We start from the raw sequence: 20,685 nt of genomic DNA, 5'->3' as shown, positions 1-20,685 counted from the left end.
GGCTCTAGGAGAAACACATAAAGAGGTCCTGTTGATCGCTACACCTCAGAGTATGTCTGTGTATTTCATACTGGAGAGCTTCTAATTTTATTGTATTTGAAGGTGAAGAAATCCACATTTGAAGAAACAGAAATGTATATTAAGTCACAGAAACAGACCGAGGTCACAAGGGAGCACTCTTCAGATAATACAGCCTGGGTCTCCATCTGCTAACACATGCTTCAGATCAGCAGCCAAAGTTCCAGCAGAGTCCTACATCCCTGAGAACCAGTCCATTTGCTCCCACAGCACTGTACAACCAGTTCTACCAGTCCTAGCAAACTAGCCATGTGAAGATGATTAGATTCTTCCAGGAATCTTCAAAAGATTTCTGGCAGACATCAGTGCTTTTGGGTACGTAAAAGAGTTTGGTGACAGAGATATGCTTGTTAGCAATACAGGCAGGAAGTAATTTCTCTTCTAGAATACTCCCTGACAAACTAGTGAAGACGCTGATTTTGCTAGATAAAGAAGAACCAGGTGGTTACTGTTTTTTCTTTAAGAAAGCAGGCAGAATTTAGAGGCACTTTTTAAAACTGATTTCACAGCAGAGGTGGCAAGTTGTCTTTTTAACTGAAATACTAGATAACACAGAAACACTTACTTCGTCATGCATTTAAGAGATCAAATCCTGCAGCCGAGCAGCAGCAAGAGTTATTTTAAGAGAATTATTTTACTGCAAGGAAGAACAAGTGGAGATTTTTCTCCTTTACCAAGGAGTGCCCTAGCTGGCTTACCAACTTTGTCTGCAAAAAGTGGGTCACAGAGGGGAAAAGTAAGAGAGTGAGCACTTCATTTATTCTTATTATACACACTTTAAGGCATGTCTGAACTTGCCAGAGATCTGACAAATGCAGTTTGCTTCTTAACTTGCGCATGTGTGCGTGTGTCTGGGGGGAACACAACTGTATGTCTACCAAAGCATCACAAACAAACCCTGCAAGGGTCTACAGCAGCAGCGGGCTCACTCATTCCCACGGCCTGCGAGGGTAATTTACTAAAGCAGAACAGCGAGTGAAGCAGCAAAGCAGCAGGTTACAGACTACTGTCGCTACAGCAATGAAATGTGTGTGCCGAAGCGCGAAGGACCTGGCGCTGCTCAGGTAAGGAGGGCTGCAGCAGCCGGAGGTTGCGCTGCACGGTCTAGGGCACTGAAAGCCTAGAGAGGGCTGCTACAAAGCTGGCTTTATATCCCCCTGCAGAGCCACACTGACTCGCTCTCATCTTGCACTCAAAGAGCTCCTTTCACATGGTGGGGAAGGGTGGGGGGACCGGGATGGGGACAACACATTCGATCCCCTTGTCCTGCCTTTCCAAAAGAACTACTGGTGCTGCCTGTCCTGCCAATGCAACGTGACTATAGAAATGTCAGCAAGCTGCAAGTCAGCTTTTTGTTTCCCCAAAAGAAAACAGGCAGGCATTCTCATTAGTCCACGTCTCTTTCTCTCGCACGCACTGATTTGTATTAGAGTTCATCGAGGCGTACAGTAATGGCCAAGCCCTCTCCTCACTCCTACAGCCTGCTCACCAGGCTTGTGCTGGGGAGGGACATCCACACACACCTCTGTCCCCTCATGCAAACCAGAGAGATGCCCCAAGGGAGGGCTTTGATGGAAGCAGAGATCACCTCTGTAGTCACTGGAATTTCGTTCTAGTTTCTAACCAACCAGACTTGCAAAGCCAAGCCCTCTCCTTCCAGCCCCTGTAACTGCCTATACCCTGAAGAGTTACCCAAAACCAGGGCCACAGCCCCACTTCAGCCAGTGGCGCTCGTGAGTTGGGTCATAACGGAAATTCAGTTGCAGAACCAAGATTACAGTCCTGTAATTAAAGTCAGAAGGTCAAAACCAGGTTACCAGTAGGGATGCTGGGGGTAACCACTGGATTAATGATAATGAACACAAGAGATCCTGAAACATAGTTGGTTATGCATTAAAATGTGGTGGGAAAACTTCCCGAGTCATACGAGCACCTGACTAAAGCCCATCAGATGGGGATTTACATAAATTAATGGTAGTCTGTATTATTATACATGTCCTAAAATTACTTCATCTTTTGAATATGCACCTGTATTATTTGCTTCCCCCACCCTTCAACAGGAGTTGGTATGAGCTGACCACTGGTCTTTAAAACGTCTAAACAACATCATTATTTCATTTGAGACATCCTGCCCTGATATGACATCATGGGATAGGACGAAGAGCAAATAACAATCAAGTTTATTAACTTGTTTTTGCCTGTGGCAATGCATTTCAGAAAAGTGCTAAACTGACCATGCCTGCACCATGCCTCCTGTTGGTACTCCTTGCTTTTGCACACCAGCTAAAACAGGAGCCCTATTCCTGCAATTAGGAGAAACAGATGCAGTCAGAGAAGCAAAGTCACATAACCTAAAAGACACTTTCCCAAAATACACCAGGAAAAAGCATTCCCTCATACGAGCCAAAGAAGGGTATGCTGCCTGAACTCCCAAATTACCAAACTCTGATTTAGTGTCTACTTAGATGTTAAATCTGTGCACAAAGTTTAAGCCAAGTGACTCTCTAAATTTTTTTAGAAGTGACAAATGAAGGGTCTCCTAATCAAGAGAGTCTGCTTTGTGAGGGACGGGAAACAGAACGGATGGTGAAAAGAACACCGTTATCTAAGCTATGCAGAAAGAAGCCTCCAAGTGAGGAAGTCCTGGCCGCAGGAGACAAGCTGATAAAGTGTGGCAATCCACAGAAAATTAGGTGGAAGTAGGACAAAAGTAATTGTGGTAATGGGAGATTGTGACCTATGATTCAAACAGCCCCCCCAAAAGAGGGCAAAGCCCCACTTGGGGAGCATGCGGCGTTAGTAAAACACTTCAGTAGTGCTATCTGAGGACGCGTACTAGTTTGCATTAGAAGCAAGAAACTTGGAACCAACCCTGCGCGTGAATGAATATGTAATGCACTACGAATGTGCAAGCACTCTGCTGTATAATATGTACCCTCGAGTAACTTGGTGTGCACGCCGGGCAGAGCAATCTGCTGTGCATCCAGCGCTGTAAATAAAGAGAATGCCGGCTTCTTAATGCTACATAGGTGTTAAAAAGTTTACTCCCAATATCCGTAACAGGTACACAGCCTCACCAGAAAAGCTCCCTGATACAAAAAATCCCCAAGCAAGTCTTGGAATAAAGCCAAGAAATGAAAGCATTAAAAAAAAAGGGAAAAATAATGTGAGGACAAATTAATTACATAGATGCCAGTTGCCGAACAAAAGCCATTTAATGAGCTTTGTCAAATAGAACAGCAAATTATGAGGCTGATGAGAAATTACCGTTTTGCACCTGTCTGAAGGACTGTATCCTTTGTAATATCATCTGAACTTCAGCAACACTTTGAGACAAGACACCGAGTGTCAGTTGTCCCCAGAACACGAGAAGCAAAAAGCACGGCATCAAGAGAGTAAATGCCTTGGCCAAGGGCATGGAGCAAATCCACTGCCCCCGCATCCCCCCTGCTCCCCTGGCAGTGGCAGACCGTGCTGCACTGTCCTTGCCATTTCTTGCTCTGCCCCTTCAAAGAACACAAGAGAAAAGCTCCTTCCCCGGGAGTCGGAAGAAAACTGGACAGCATAAAGAAAAGTGAATCGTTTTAACAACCCCCTAAACTATCGCAAAGAGGGAATTGATTCAAGTCTCCCTCCAGAAAAAATCTGTCATTAAAAGGAAAAAAAAAAAGCCAAGACCTTGGTAGGAGGAGATGCCCAGAGGAAGCGAGTAACAAGTTGGGCGCTGCGGGGAGTTCGCCCAGCGGCTGCGGTGGCTCCTCTCGCCGCCGCCTCCGCTCTGGCACACGTGTAACACGAAACTTCCCATCGCCAGGACAACCAATAACAAAAAAAAATAAAAAGGCAGAGACAACAGCTGGCTGTCAGCAGCCCAGCAGAGAGGAGCCGAGCGAGGAGCCAGCCGCACGCCAGGATGAGGGGAGAGATGACGTGAAAGTTTCAGAAGCCCCAGCGGAGCCGAGGAGTTGGTGGCGCGGCGGGGGTAAGGCTGAGCTGTTGCTGCTGTTGGGTCATTCCGCTAGTCAGCAAGGAGCCGGGGCTTTTGTAGCTCTCTGTAGGGCGAACGGCAGGGTCAGCCACTGAGCAGAGCTTTGCTAGCCTGAATTTGTTTGCAAGGGACACTAAGGAGCGAAGGTGGCAAAAGAAAAGCTTCTAACAGGGCTGCGGGAAGCTGCGCCGCAGCCGTGCTAACAAAAGGAGCCAGCCTGAAATCTCGCCTTGCTTCACAGTTCGGGCAGGAGTAAGCAACTTCTTTGCCGATTAGAAAGGCTGGCTGCTCGGTTTTCTGGTGCCGTTTCGGAATGTGACGGCAGCTGATAAGCAGGTCTAGCACAGGGCATTCTGCACCGCCATGGCTCGATACGTTAACACTTGGCACGGACAAGAGAGCGGGGCTGCTCCTCTGTGTGTGCCATTTGCGAGTAGCTGCCAGCACAGGCAAGCGCGTGTGAGACCGAGAGGGTGCCAGCCACAGCGTTTCTCCAGAGCTCCTCCCAGCCCGAGCTAAGTTTTAGCCCCCAAATCCCGAAGCAAACAGAGTTTAGAAAACAAACTCTGGTCGGGGAACTAGCATACCGTGCAAGTTAACCATCTGTGTCCAATAGAAATAAATGGAAAGATTTTACACAGCTTCTAACAAGAGCATTCAGAAAAAAAAAAAAAAATCAGCTAGTGTATCAGGCACAGATGCTGGTTTACTATTGAAAACAGCATGAGAAACCACAGCTCTGAGAGAACACACACATACATGGTCAATGGGTTACAGCAACAAGGCTGTCAGGTCTGAATGCAGTGAGAAGGGAAGGAAGAGGAAAAGGATCCCCCAAATACTTGAAATTAACAGAATCAGAGAATCATTTAGATTGGAAAAGACCTTTAAGATCATTGAGTCCAAGCCTTGGTTTTACACGGAGAGGTGTCCCCCAGCCTGTGCTCCCATCTCTGTTTTGCTGCTGTGTGGGGAAGGGGGGCTTGCAAGGAGACTGACCATATAACCCCCCATTTTCTGCCAACTAAAGCCAATTACTCCGGAACTCTTGCAGCTCCTACTGCTGAGCTGGGGCCTCTTGCCTCTTGCAGGAGGCGCGGGGGCACTCAGCTGTTTACAAACAGGTAGGGAGAGAGGGAAAAAGCCAATTCTCACAGAAAGATGTCTTCCTGATCCTACACATGCCTGTAGGGAGGAATGTTAAGGATCAGGTATTTCCACTTCTCTCCATTCCCATTAATGCGGAAGGGAGGGCAGGTCCTTCTGACCTACCTGTTGCACAAACACCAAATTGGAACTGCCTGTGTGAGATGTAGTAGTTAAGACCCAGGTGCCTCCAGACTAGCTCTAGGTTCAAAAGGGATGGAGGGAAGTTTCCACCCTGCTAATGGAGGGTCTCTGTAGGTTGATTGTTGCATTTAAGATGGTTTCTCAAATAAAGTATAGGAAAAACAAAGTTTAGGGGGCGGGGGGAAAGGAAGGAAGGAGGGAGGAGCGAGGGGAGAAGGGCAGGGGAGGGAGGGAAGTAGAGAAACATGCCAAGTTTTCCTCGCCAAAAGAAAATCTTAACGGGTTTGGCTGGGGGTTTGTCCAGCCGCAGCAGTGTTGTACATATGCGGGGGGTGGGGGGGTGGTAATAAGCAATATGAAACACATGTCTGGATAAAAGAAACAGAACATGGCTTGCGTTACAGCTGTCACGGTGGACAAGCCTCTTAGCCTGGCTGCAATGCAAAAGCAGTTATGGGAGTGGAGGTACAAAATAAACCAAGTTTGATAGAGCAGATCCCTCCTGGAACACAACGCCCTGACCCGCGGAGCCTGCAGCGGGGCAGGGACTGGAGGAGGCTGTACAGAGCTGGGTGAGCAGAGCAGCACCCACCGCTCGCCTCCGTGCAGGCTCTCACCACTGCCCTGCACAACCACAGCTGATACTGTGCCAAACAGCTTCTTCTGAGGAAGCAGCTGTTGTAGCCTTTAGTTTTGAGTTCCTACACCCAAGTGGCATCTCTACTAGGATTAGACCAGCATATTTCAAAAAACTCAAAAATGCATACCGTTTCTGAGACCTGTAGGTCTGAGACGAGTCAAGGACAGGGCACAGAGCTGGCTGAAAGAAGATGGAGGCGTTTCCAGCACTCTCAGGGCGCTCCGGCTGCCTTACCTCAAACACCAAAGTACTGATAGATCCCAGCATGTTTGTGAAGTAACTCTTTACAAGGATTTCACAGGCACACAGCTACCTCTCCCGTCAGCCTCCTGGGAAACAGTTATTTTGCTAATATTAGAGTAGACTTTCAGGCTAGCTTCAAGCATCAGCAACCCTAAAAAAAGTCCTCTTGTAGAACAGCTACAGGTTTATTTTTAAAATTGACCTTTTCTTTTCACTGGATAGCCCTGTGCTTTGGTTTCCCCACTTAAAATTGGGATGAGTAGCGAGGAATTACCTCATGGGGTTTTGGGGACTTATTTGTGGGATGGACTGGAGAGAACCAGGGTGTTCTGTAGAGGTGTGGAGACTCTCAGCTCAGTGCCCCACAGGTACCCCTGCTATTGCAGGGAATTCAGTGCCTTTTTACATTAATCTAATATTAGGTTGTAGGGGAGGGAAGGTACGTTTACGTTGCTGCCTCAAAACCAGTCTCCAAATAGTGGGTGGTGGAGATGACAGGGTATTCCAGCCAAATGGCTACCCAGTCAGGGCAGCTTTATAATCTGAAAGAATGTGTGGCCTTCTTTTCCAGACCAGCTGACAAAGTCAAAGCTTTTCTCCTATGACATTGAGCTGCAATTTACTAGTTTGGGTGTGTGCTGTTAAAAGCTGAATTCTCTTGATACTGGAAACTATTTTCATCTGCTTGGGAATGAATTATAGGTCTGTCTGGCTCCGTTTGCTCCTGTTTTAGGAAAAAAGGGCTTGTCTGTGAACTACAGTTAAAATTCACGTGGCTGATCAACTACAGTCATGGCAGCAAACACTGCATTAACAATGATGAGGGAAACCCATGCACTAATAATATAACTATATTTCTATAGCCCTTTTCATCTCAGAAGTACATTGCAACCTTTGAACAATAAACAATGGGACAGGAATTATTACATGTTCTGCCAAAATGCATCGAAACTGTAATGACACCTAGCAGCCCAGCACTGTTTTAGGACAGGAAACGTTGCTAGACCTTATCCATACAAAATCAGAAGCACATTTCAGGAACCAAGAACAAAGCTGGTAGGCTTAGAAACTGGCCAAGCCTTCATGTGTCTTAAGAAAGTGGCCAAATACAGTCAGAGTCTATTTTAAAGTTTTAGACCAGAATGAAAAGCATCCTCTCCCCTTCAGCTGCTCAGCACTCCCCTTCCACAAGGCTTGGGATTGCCTGCTAAAATTTCCTACCAAATAAGCTACCATAATCCCTACAGGCTTCCCATCCCTGTACAGTTCCAGCTACAATCAACCTGTTTGACTTGTCTGATTAAGAACAACACAAAGTATTTGCTTCTCCACAGCCGCAGTCTTGAGAAAAAAGATGAACATTGCAATGAGAACATTGCCCTGGCATTCATCTTGCTTGGGCACGTCAGGGAGGTCCTACTTTGTAAGGGTAATGGGCGCAGTGGAGGATATTGAACTTCTCTTTTCTGGGACTTGCTGCATTAGGACTAGAGGCACTGGCAGCTTCAGGGCACCAACAACAAATTCCTCCCTCCAAAGCTTCGTCTCCATTTTTAGATTACTATAGCAACAAACCTGCACAAGCAAAAATTCATGGAGGAAGCACTGTAAAACCAATGGATCGGGATGATGTCAAGAGAAATAAAGCCCTGTGGAGCATGGCTGGGTAAGAAGCAACCAAGAGCAGAACTCATGCTTTCATCTACTTTCAGCCTAAATGGGCTCAGTGACTAAGTGGAACAAGCAGACAGCAAGCAAAGGCCATTTCAGTTTGTAACTGCAACAAAACCAGGGACTCACTGTCTTTCTATCTAAAGATTTCAGAGCATGTTAGAGACTTGGACACACAACAATTAGGAAGCAAACCTCTGACAATGGTAACATGTTCTGCTGCTTTCCAGAGATGAAGTCACCCAACAGAGGGATGGGATGACTTATCCGAAGTCACACAGCCAGTAAGCATCACGGGCAGGCCAGGAAGACTGCCTGCATTTACTAACTTCCAGTCCTGGGGCTAAACCACAAGCTCAAATTCATGTTCTTTGCACCAAAATAGGCTGCTCAAATGCCACCAGGGCTACGACTAAACAAGTGTCTCATTCCTCAGCAGTAAGTTCAAGCTCACCCACTCCCTACAGTTCAGCTTTCGATGCACCTGCGTAGACACACAGATAGGATACAGCTTTCCAAACCAAAGACAGGCCAAAAAACCCCTATCAATTTACATCGATTTCAAAATTAAAGCAACTGGACTACCTTACAGCAGACAGAGGGATGTGGGACCCCACCTTGCATCGTCATCCCAAAGCTTTTTCTTGCTTGAAGCCTGGAAGCTACGACACACAGCCAGTTCACATAAGAAACCCTGACCAAGGCTTTTCTCTTGAATATCTAGATTGAGGCCTTTTAATGGCTTTGTTCTTAAAACAGTTGAGCGGCCAACTTCTTTGAGTGCTTCAGTATGACATAAGTCCATTAAAACAGTTCAGAGAGATAATTTCAGTGCTATTACAGCAATTCTCACAGTTTTACTTCAGTGGGCACGGCAAGATGAATCTTCATTAAAAACAAATACTAGCACTTTCTGGGAATCTAAATCTACAGAAGCCCTAAATGTAGGCCATGCTTCTTTGGTTTTAAAGGATCATCTAATCCCTGCAGCAGAGCAGCACCCCGGCAGATGTTAAGTGCTCCCCTGCACTATTACTGTGCTCTCTCTTTTCAACCAAGGCTAACAACTTATGGCACATGGCAGATTCAGTCTCCTTCTCTCAGAAACAAATAAAGCCAAATTAAGATATTTTTTTTTTATTCCCTACCCTGTCAAGCCTTGTAGTGTAGAGGAGGGCAGGAAGATTTGATGATCTAGCCCCACTGGCAACACTGGCTAGATGAGTTATTTTTTAAAGAACAGCCAGAAGAGGAAAGAGTTGAAACCACAAGTCTCAGGCTGCCACCCCACCCCAGCAGGAACTTCCAACTGCCTGTCACAAGACATTGGCATTGTGTTAATTTTCTTCTCTACACAGGTTTCTCATCTTGCCTCTTTTCACCCTATTTTCACATCATATGACCTCTAGCTACAGCTATGGAACAAAAGTTCATGACATCAGTCTGATGTGTTATGAAGACTATGTTGCACTGTGGTCATTCAGCATTTCTTCTGTAACAAGTTCCATCAGCTTTGCTGCCCTAACAGCCATGTCTCCTTTGCTCTGAAGGGTTCCCATTCTCAATGGATACAGTTTTGAGGAAGGACAGCGAGCAAGGAGAAATGCCAAATTGAAAAAAACACTGGTAGACAATTACGTTTGCTCCAAACCCCACAGAATCTGTGAGGTACTAACCTGGGTGGCTGTTCTAGGTTCTCGAACAGCACTCCGCTCTTAGAAGGTAAGCTGCCAGTTAAGACCTACAACCTCAAGTTTCAAATCTCTCAAGACTTGCCCATTTTAATAATAATCATTACAGTTACTGCCTCAACCAGATATCCTGCACCACATGGCCTTTACTACTATTGGTGACTGGGAGCTTACCTGAACACAGTATAATTAAAAAAAAAAAAGGGAATTAATCCTTAGAGCTCCACTCTGAAATTTCTAGGTAATGTCATCACTGTTGTGTTGAACATAAGGAAGATAAGGCAGATGCATAGGACAACTTATTTAAGTCACACAGCACTAACCTTACCCTTATGCTTATCTCTAGGATAAGATCTTGGTTCTGCTGAAATCAGTTGGAAAAAGACCACAGTCAAAACTAGTCCTGGCCAGACTTTACATCACAAGTAGAATGGAAGATACAAGTCCATGAACATAACTAGATTTCTTGGGAGAGTTCTACTTGGTTTTTGTGGGTTTTTTTTCTTCAAGAAGTGATTTATTCTTCACTCTTTTGCTGTGCTCCACAAGCAGGAAAGCAGGAATCCCAAAGCAGCGAGAGCCCTTGGAACCAGTGTGCAGCCAGAAGTGCAGTCAAGCGCAAAAACATTTGCTTCCTCACGGGAAGGTTGGAGACTGCACCACCAACATCAAACCTTGCCCCTGAAGAAGTTCAAACCAAGGTAAACAAGCAACATTCCTTGCAAACTTCAGAATAAAAACTCCTTCACTTAGCTGCAGATCAGGTACCACGAGCACAGGAATGTCCGTTACCGAGACAAGCTTTTATCATTTTAGATTAGGCACTTGCTAATCTACATGGAATTCTACAATCCTGATCAGTAATTTACACTGTATCCCCACACTTCAGGAGCCTGGCTCTTATACTTGCTGCTTCTGGTGCAGCCCAGGTTACAGCAGATTCCTTACTAGAAGAGCTGCTGGGCAGGCAGAAACACCTCCAAAGGGAACAAACTTTTTCAGAATGTTAGAGCCAGAAAGATTTATTTTTTTTAAAAAAAGGTTTTCTTCTAGAGCCAAGAACAGAAAACACAAATCACCTCTGCCTGCACCGCCATCTTTTGGAATAGAAACAAAACTGGAAACCTGCTGACACAGAATCCCACAGCACTGTGCAAAGGATAAAGCAAGCATTTCTGGAGCAGCTCACTTGGGGTGTGGGCAATCATCTGGAAAGAACTATTTAACCCTTAGTCTCAAAAGTGACCTTTTCAGCCTAAAAGGCCACAGCTATGCCTCCCTGCAAAACTGCACTGCGATCGTTCTGTAGATGTAGATTTTCTATCTACACCCATCCCTAGGAAACCAGCTGGTTCCGATTTTTATTCCTTAGCTTGGATTTAAAAGAACAAAGAAAACCCTTTTTGAATTGCATAAACATAGAAAATGTAATTTAACTTGGCACTGTAGTATTTAAGCCCAGCATGCAAAGAAACAGCCAAGGTCTTTCTGTCCTGTGTGTTTAGAAAAACGGAACCCCAAGCATCCATTTGTCTGAGTAACCAAACCAGTTGTGCAGTAATGAACTAGCTGGTTTATTCTGCAAGTAGTGTCTTGGTTACTTGGCTTTGCGTTATCACCAAGACTAGGATATTAAATTGCAGTGCTCAAGTCCCATAAAAGTGTTGACTATGACAACACACACAAGCTAATACATTCTGATATAATAAAGACCTAAGAGTTATAATCCATCCAAGTGTTGACCTGTCCCAACACTTGTTTTAGGTGAAACTGGGTATTTCTCAACAATATCCTATACCAGTTACTGAAGCAAAATTTGAACTTCCAGAGCTCTCATGCAAGCTTGATTATTGTAGTGCCTTCCAAAATCTTGCTCATGGGGCAAAAGAACAGCAAAAACTGGTGGCAAAACTGAAGCGCCTAACTTTGACTAGACTAATATTTTCAGTAACAACAGTTCCTGGTGATCACTTTCAGAGAATAAAGGAGGTGTAAGATGACCGAGCAGGGCAGGAGGGATCAGCTCCACAAGCGATGTATCTATCTCCCTGACAGATCCAGGGGCTTTTGCTTTGCTCATCACCAGCAGTGACAGGAGGACATCCACTGTTCAATTCATGTATTGCTCCATTCAAACAGACTGTGTCTTAAAAGAATAAAAAGCTACATTTAGCTTACCTTATAAACTTTGCATTCATCTGCAAGAACCTGAAAAGCATCCAGCTGTCCCCAGTGAACACAGACTTTAGGTCTTAATATCACCATTCAATAAAACTGGTTGATAAAACATTATTAATGGTATTGTAGTGAGGTTTTGAAGTAAGCACCTTCAGTTTTTGAAGGGGCTTTCTGTAGCTAAAAGTGCAAGAAGTCTTCAGGGGTGCCTACTCTATCCTAGTAAAAAAACCCTGAAAACTATGTACCACTGGAGTTTAGCATTTGGAATTCAAGTCAAGTCAGAACTGCATTTCCTTCTGGAAGGACAAGTTAGCACAACTGGGTAAAAAACCTACCAGCTTTCACTGGGTGAAAGCCAAGGGCAGGCACAGTCCAGTTCTAACTCTGTGCCTGCTGTAGTAAGTGTCCTTTTAGAAGAAGTACCATTTTGCCTTTACTCAACAGCGCAGCTGACAAAAGCACCCTTAAACCCAGATTTTGAAATTAAAACACAGAACACGTAGACAATTAACAGTCCTCCACCTTAGCTACTGGGAACAAGGACTGAGACCAGATAAACTTGTTTTCCTTGTGATCACCAGCTCTATAAGAAGGCTGGCAGCTTCCTAGCATTAGTCAGTGAAAACGTTTATTCTCTGTTTGGTTCTACAGCGTAAAGCCTGGAGAGGTTGAGCCAGAATGTCTTCTGAAGGCTTTCTGAAGGAAATGCAAACCATTGGTGAGAAGTTTCTCCTTAAGCTCCAGAGACTGCCCAAGGCTGACCCGGTGGAGATTGTGTCCTTTTGTGTGGTTCTTCTGTTTATTGGTGAGTTTATCAGTGGAGGCAAAGGGTGTCAGAATGTCTCTTTTCTTCTACCGGGGCAGCATGTTCCACAGTCTTTGTTGGTGGGTTGGTGGTGGTGGCAGTTGTGGAAAACTGTGGAAGGCTGTGGTCTGAGGCTTTAATTCCTATATAATTTTTTAATACACGGTGTGGATCTCCAATGCATGCAGAGCATGATAGGCAACAGTATAGCTTTCCCCAGAGCTCTCATATGTAAGCTTTAGTTTAAACAGCAGTATTTTAACCAACCCAGAGGTGTTGCAATGTTTTGATGCATAGGAGATGGTTTATGACAAATGGTATTAGGGTGTCTCACTGCCACAGAAGACACCGAAGAGCTGAGACACTGAGTGTCATTCCTGTGCTTAGTTGAGTGGAAGCCAGTATGCTTCAGGTGAGCCTATTTACTCTCCTCTGTTAACAGCAAGATCCTTCCTGCTGCTCCGTGTGGGGATAACATGGAAGGAATAAGAAAAAGCTGCTTGATCAAGGGGGATGAGGCTTGTTTAGAAAATGGGAAAACAAGCAGGAAGGCAGGCCAGCCCTCCCCCCCACAAAGAGGTACACTTTGCTGGCAGCAAAACGGAAGGGTGTGTATCCAGCCTGGACACTCCTCCCTGGGCTGGAATTCAGAAAGACACACCTGCTGCTTTATAGTTTTCATACCCATAGCTGCTTCCCCACAGGTCGGGTAATCGGGCAGCCCAGCTCCAGGCTTTTAAGGAACACAGGAACAGAGACATGCATGTTCACACACTCTTAGGTGTTTTGCAGGATTAAACATGTCATCTGTTTCTATTCCAGATAAAGTAAAATATCCCTCCCAACACCAACCATTATGTCTAACATAGAATAACAGTAAGTCAGCCCACTGCTTTGCGGTATCTATGTGCAAAACCCCTCCATCTGAAGTATCTATTTTTTCAAGCTAAATACAGAAGAATGAGTAAAGCCAACCCAGTCACAAATATCTGTCCTCATTAAAGAGTACACTGCACACACTCTTCAGAAACATAACTGCCAGTTTGACTTGGCAAATCCTCTCAAGTTACTTCTGACACAACTATGGGTAGAGTTGGATCTTCATCTTTTCCAGGCACATAGCTCTACTTAGTTACTGCATGTCATCTCCAAGTAACAGCTCATTAGACAGGTAAAGATATACCCCCACATGGTTTGGTACATAGCTCTTAAGATCATTAAATATCCAGTACTGATTGTCTAGATTAAATGGATAACTAATACAAGGGAGCAGGAACTTAGGAGGAGGGAGGTGGGGATATGGGTGGGTGGGTGGGAATTAAAATTAGCAGGAAACCAGGCTTTGTTCATTCTGCTGCTCACCAAACAGTTTGGAGGAGACAAAGGGTTACTCTGCAGTGATTGCTCCTATATCATGAAGCAATACCCTTTGCTTCTCTTTCCAGTTACTGTTCTGGTGCTCATGATCATTGCTTGCAGCTGCTGCTGCTACAGCTGTTGTAGCTGCGACGGACGTCCTGACCACAGACGAAGGAAGATCCAAGTCCGTCCAGTTGCCCATTCATGAAACGCAACAAGAGGTGAACAACCTGCTATCAAGGATGTGCATGGACATCATGATTCAGTCCTATGGGAATGACTTTCTACACTAGCTCCCTGAAAATGGCAATAACAATATTAATTAATATGACTCAGAGGACCAGAAATCACAGTATGGAATTCCTTATTTCTGTGACAGCCACTACTGGGCTCCATGGTGTGACCAGAAAGGTAATGCTACTTTACCATCACTGTCTTCCTCTTCTGGGGTGGGGTGGGGTGCACAGACACGTGCTGCTGAGAAAACAGACACGCTTTCCCAATGACAGCCCTGCAGCTGGGCCAGCCAAGGACTCCCTTTGTGAGCACGGAGCCAGGAGCCATGCACCACAGCAGAGAACGCATACACTGCCACATGCTAGGCACTCTCTTCCCAGTGCTAATCCAGATGGATGGTGCTGGGCGCTAGCAAAAGCCACTGACGTCACCAGGGGGTCCACATGCTCAGTACACCTTGGTTCAAGCCCAAACCTGCTCTCTCAAAAGCCACCTGCAACAGACACGTTTAGCTGAGATGTCTGCTGAAAGCAACAAGTCACGGACCTTCTGATCCAGACATGCCAGCTGAGGCTCCACGTACAGCTTGCAACAAATGCTCCCTGCTTTATTTCAGCAGTGTTACAATGACGTGAAATTGTCAAAGAGAAAAATCACATCGTGTGCAATACCACCCTTTGTAAACAGAAAGATGAAGGCGAAAGGGAAAAACTCACTAATATTACAGCTTGATTTATCATTGTGCTGCTAAACGTGCTCCCTCCCCGCCTCCTGCATGGTTCTGCTCGTTGTAGGTGAATCGTTCTTACAGAGCATGGGAAGTTATGGGAGATGGACAAATCCCTGTCCTTACTTGAGGGACCTGTGTGCCTGACTCCCTGCACTGTGTGCAGTTTATTTTAGTGGACATAAACATTATGCCTAAGGTATGTTTAATAGCATACACAAAGGCATTTCAGAGGAGTGACACAGAGTATGGTAACTGCCACTTCAGGGTATACATGCAGCAGCTGACAACGGGCATTGTGGCAAAGCAGAGCCAAGAACGGGCTGTATGGCTGAAGTTAACAAGTGCAAATAAATCCCCTTTTCATGCTGCAGTCGCTGTGTATGTTTGGTTTACACTTCAGTGAACTTCAGAAGGGGATTTATGTAAGTAAAAGGCTATGGCACAGGCCATGACTTTCATAACTGGGACAGCTAAATAGAAGACCATCGTACTGCGCTTAACTCTGTAAGCCTCAAATGTGAAAACAGCCACCTTTATGAGAATGTATAAAGAATTACATGCATATAGCTAAGTCATCTTCTACCTTTGTATTCCAGTTTCTAAGTGTAGAGTCAAAGGGGTTACACACGTATATACCAGAGCCAACATCTAGCTAGAGAGAAAAGAATCATCAAGTCTTAACAGTGGGCTTTTAAATATTCTTCACACTTCAGAAGGGGCAAAAAAAAAAGGAAAACTTTTTAAAGAAGCCTCTTTTCTCTGATGCCTGCACCCACATTCCTAAAAAAGCACATTGCATCAGTAGCTTCTCAAGTATTTAATACACTTTCAATTTTTCAAAGACACTAGATCTAGGTTTTTTGCATTTTTGTACTGCTGTACTTTGGAATGTATCTGCAGCCAGTGACATAGAGAATAGTCTAAAAATAATTTTAAAATAAGTTCCTCAAACTACCAATGTTACTTATAAAATCATAAAAAGAAAAACTTTCCAGCAGCAGAAGAGGATGCTCCTTAGAAAGCAAATATTTGAGCCCCTGCCTCAAATATTTGAGAGAACTGTCAACAGAAGCTACTGCATGCACGGTTAGGCTAAGACTAACAAAGCACTGCCCTTCATGATACGGTCCCAAAGCTTTCACTCCCGACCGGTATGTTAGTGTAGGTTAAGTTCAAGCGTGGCATCAATTTACTCTAACCAACATTCAGAGATGCAGCACGCTAACCCTTCTGTCAGATATGTCTTTGCTCATTTCGGTTACACATCAACAAGTGGCAATCAAGGTGACACATAGGAAGTCTCAGAACCTCTTTTGCAGGAGACAGACTCAGCAAATGTTTCTGTATCTAAATTAAGTCACGAGACCTGTGGAAGAACAGAGCTTACTTTCTTTTCCTAGCTTGTGCTAGACAGTGCCAGCTACAGGAATTAACAGAATCCCATTGAAAAATGCTTCAGCAGCATGGAACCAGTCTGCGCTAATGGTCAGGAGGAAGCTCAGCAGGCTGGAAACATACCAACGACTGACAGGTTGATGTCACTAGGAACAAGCTGCCAGCCCTTATCTCAACAGAAAACGCTACAAATACACGTTTCCCAGTGGTGTTAGAAGTTAAACCACTGACAGATACCAGCTAGGGGGACAAGAGAAATGGCTCGTCTTATCTCTGTCACTTTAAGTTCCTGAATTAGAAACAAAGAATAAAAAGAGAAGGAGAGAAAACCAAGCAATTCTCTAGAGAATTCAGGTGGTTTTCCAGAGGAGCCACCATGTAGAGGAGAGGCCCCTGGACCAATTTCTACATACTTGCCTGGGCCTCGCAGGCCTGATGTTCTGCTTTGTAATGTTTTGTACCATTGCACTCAGCTGGACTGTTCCTCTACGTGGTATTTAGATATGCCAACTGCTTGCCTGGGCTGGTGGGGTCTGCTGCCTTCTTGCATGCAAGAGATCAGGTTGACCTGAAAGATGCCCAGCAAATCCCAAGCTTACTGCAGCCCTTCAGTTTCTGTTGACTAGAAACATTCCAGTCTCTGGGTCCCTGCTCACGACTCACACAAAACCTTTTGTGTTTTAGGCTTCAATCATTACCTGCATAAAGGGACCTGGAATGCCCTAAGCACTAGTGAGGATGGATCCTCCCTGTTTCAAAAAGCAGAGGGAGATTCAGAAGAGCACAGACTAAGGCGAGACTGCTTCAAACACAGCAACTTCTGTACATGTTGTGAAAGCCTGAGTGAGCCTAGAAAGAATTGCAAGGGAATAATTACGTCAGTCCTGATGATCAAGTGTTAAAATAGTTTCTTTCCCTGAGGAACCTAAAAGAGACAGTGAGGCCAGCCTCTCCAGCAGAAGTGGTTGAAGTTCTACTGATGACTTAATGGAATAGCTTCTATTCTGTAACATCATCCCTCTGGTTTCAAAGTGATTTGCTTGGCTTGTGAAAAACAAGTTTCCTTTTTACACAGATGCAGTCTTATATACCACACTCTTCTCTTCCTTCCCTCCCGCCAGCACAATCCCTCTGGTCTTCTGTCAGAAAAGCAATAGGGAGTCAGTTTTATTGCAACTAACAGCAGTGCAAGGCTCTGTAATGAGTTTATCCAACTAAATTGTCATGATAAATTTTGGACTGGATGGCAGTCTTGTTCACAGTCTCATTTTAGATATGGCAGTCACCTAATGGAGCATACAATACAGATCCAGTCACAATCCAGGAAACAAAGCCCTCTTCCCTCCATCACAATCTGAAGCCTTCCCCAGTCAGAGGACAAACTGGACCTTTACAAGCACTGGAACAGGTGTGTGAGTGCATAAAGCCATAGAAAAGAAAAAATGTCCAAGTGACAGCTGAACTAGGTCTTTTTAACTGAGCTCAAGGTGTTTGATTAGATTAGCCACACCTTTGCAGTAAATTTGTTAATCATTTACTGCAGTACAAATAGGCAACCTCCATGCTAGCTTTACAAGTCTCCAGGTGCAGTAAGGGGGTCCCTCACCACAGGTCAAGATCTCTTGGAGAAGGTGCAGAGGGGGCACCAGAAGGAATACCTACTACAAACACAACAGCTTCAGGTATTTATAAAACTGCATACAGCGGTCCTAATTCAGGAGATTAACTGTGTTTAGCAGAAGAGACAGGGACTTTCTAGGGTGTACAGTCTTTGGGTCTGCAGAATTACTGTCTAGGGTGCCTCCTTTTTAAAGGCAAAGGCAGCTATCCAGAACAGCTTTCATGTATTGTATGCCTGCTGGTTAGCAACTGGGCATGGTGGTCTGCCATCATTCCAGAAAACAAAGCATGAAGTGAATATATTTGGCTGCTGAGAAAAAACCAAAAACTTCAGCAAACTAAGTGTGAGCTTGTGCTTCTAGGCAAACGTGACTTGCTGAGGATGAAACACATTTTACATGACTAATCCCCTTCCTTACAGTATTAAGGGCATGGACATAAGGGGCAGCAAGTCAAACAAATTTTCAAAAATAACAAAGATATTTTATTGTATTATGTCCACACAGTCATATTTGTGAGCGTATGAGAAATAATCCATCCCTTCCCTTGAGAAGCAAGGAAGCTTTACTAAAACCACAAGATGCTTGCCAAGAGATGCTGGATGTTCTTTAGAAAGCTGATAGCCAAGTCATTATGCAAAGTATCAGTAAAAAAGCAAGTGCATAGAACCCACTGAAATCCCAGTTTAAGTTATTGCTGGACTTAAATGCTTCATGGGAGAAAAACTTATGCTTCTATTGCAGAGTAACAGAAAGCGTTACTAAAGCAAACTCCATTAATGGCAAACCTCTTTTACATAACTAGACTATTCTAAGCCCTACAGGAGCAACAAGATGTACATGAAGATCTTTGCTTATTATTGGTGGGGTTGTTTGTTTTTAGGTGTTCATTTAACCTCCAGCATGTTCTCAGAGTTGAAGTCCCCAACTCCCTTTTAGAGATCTTTCCAATGGTATCAAGCAAATTCTCCCAATCAACACTTGTCTTTCATGTACTGGCTGTACAGTTGACAGATGAAGGGTTCATACTGAACATGCTGGGAGAGATGCTATATTACATTATTAAAAATATTTATAAACTATGATTAAAATAAATTTCAACTGCCAAAGTCTGGTAAAGCCAGAAGCTTTCCTCTTTATAACTCTGTAAATCTCATTGTGAAACTGGCCTCAGCTGTCTTTTTTTCTTCTGATTTATGCTCCCACTTCTGTGAAGGGTGACTCTCCCTTTTGGAAGGGGGATGCATGCAGGCACAGACAGCTTGTGTGCCTATGCTGGTTTTGGGATTGTGGCTCAGAGCACAGAGGGGATACACCAACATCTAATATTGTTCTTGTCTGCCTCCAGCAGGGCGGAAGCCAGCATGTCATCAGTGCGAGAGGCATCCTCAGTTATGGAAGACCTAAAGAGACTGATTGTAATAAGTGACTGGGCTCTTGGAGGGCTAGTGGTGATTGCCACTTTCTGTCTCGTTTTTGTTGCTCTCCTCCTGTTTGCTGCCATCTTTGGTTGCTGCTCATCTCCAGGGCACAGAGCAGTGCATAAACAGCAAAGATGAGATGCAGTAATTGGAGCCTTACAGCTAAGCAAGGATCAGCCCAGCTACAACCTGATTGTGTTGTTCATAGAAAGCTTTCTCATCTTCTCTCCCCGAGTGGTTATTTCTCCCCATGCAACTTCCCTGCATCAAGAGCAAAGCACCAATGCCAGCAAGTTGTTCTGCAAGCCCACAGCAAACCCAATACGTAAGGCTATCTGTATTCAGGAACTGCGTAACTAGCCAAATACCAGTTAACTCACCTCCACCTGATTTTCATCCTTCAAGCAAAACCACCAGTTAGAGGTGGCAAATGGTCAACCACCACCTAAAGCTGATAAAGATGTCTTCTGCTGCTACAGTTACATGGGTTTTTTCCATCTTGCAAATGGGCAACAGGAAACTCTGACCCGCTAAACTTCTATCTAAGCCCACTCTCTAAAAGCAGTTTATACCATTGTTCTCCTGTCATACTTGGACAATAGCCTAAATATACTATGCAAAAACTTGCCTGCCAGTATACAAGTCTGTCTTTATTTGTTCTTATTTAGAACCTTGCAAGGTCAGAGTTTCAGGTTTGCTTTCACTGTTTGGATAGTGAATAGAACTGTATTAATTCAAAATGTAAAAAAAACAAACCAGAACATGGTGTTCCTTTACCTAGCATCTTAGTCCCCTGCAGTTATGAGCAGGGAAGCCAGGCAGCAGTGCTGCAATATGTGACTCTGGGGATGCATGTGGCATGTTATGCAGTAGGAAGGATGAACCAAGCTGGGGCAGGGAAAAAGAAGCATGGGATATGTGATTACTAATTAGGTCAGTGATATTCCTTTACAGAAATCTCTCTTTTATACATCCAGTGAAATCTTATTTCTATTAGTATTCATATGAGCAAAGGAGAATGTTTTTCTCTCTGTCTTTGCTTAGTTATTGCCTCAGTGTTGCACTGCAAGTCTGGAGAAGGTCCTCACTTCAGAGAGCAGTCAGGCTCTTTACAGCAAGATGGCTAACGTGGAGCCTAACTCATGCCCTCACTGGGACACCAGCCTGGAATGTCCTGTGACTGCTTCTGGCTTGTGCAAGGTTAGTTCAGTGATCCCAGTCCAGTTTGTATGGCATTAGTGAAAATTCCAAGAAATTACTGTCATGACTAACTCTACTGATAATCACCTTAAGAATCAAGAAGAAATAAATACCAAGATAAGGTTTTCTGAGGTTAGCAT

The 20,685-nt window shown here is 44.5% G+C and overlaps 2 protein-coding genes across 10 annotated transcripts in view; one reads left to right on the top strand and one right to left on the bottom strand.

Annotated features, from left to right (window-relative positions):
• RECQL5 (RecQ like helicase 5) overlaps window positions 1-20,685 on the bottom strand; it is a 39,736-nt gene that overhangs the window by 9,401 nt on the left and 9,650 nt on the right. The gene's annotated exons all lie outside the window — the stretch shown is intronic.
• On the top strand, window positions 3,760-19,982 carry SMIM5 (small integral membrane protein 5). 4 transcript variants are annotated; one of them, XM_027816784.2, is made up of 5 exons: window positions 3,760-4,060; window positions 10,154-10,302; window positions 12,431-12,584; window positions 14,030-14,354; window positions 19,276-19,982. In XM_027816784.2, the coding sequence occupies exons 3-4, from the start codon at window positions 12,458-12,460 to the stop codon at window positions 14,149-14,151; spliced, it is 249 nt and encodes an 82-aa protein (XP_027672585.1). In that variant the 5' UTR covers window positions 3,760-4,060; window positions 10,154-10,302; window positions 12,431-12,457; the 3' UTR covers window positions 14,152-14,354; window positions 19,276-19,982. The 4 variants fall into 4 exon arrangements, with proteins under 4 accessions (XP_027672585.1, XP_027672584.1, XP_027672586.1 ...); XM_027816783.2 differs by having other exon boundaries at window positions 19,273-19,982; XM_027816785.2 differs by having other exon boundaries at window positions 10,151-10,302; window positions 19,273-19,982.

This window comes from Falco cherrug, chromosome 1 (genome assembly GCF_023634085.1).
Source record: "Falco cherrug isolate bFalChe1 chromosome 1, bFalChe1.pri, whole genome shotgun sequence".
Lineage (NCBI taxonomy): Eukaryota > Metazoa > Chordata > Aves > Falconiformes > Falconidae > Falco > Falco cherrug.
This window is presented reverse-complemented; position numbering and strand designations above follow the sequence as displayed.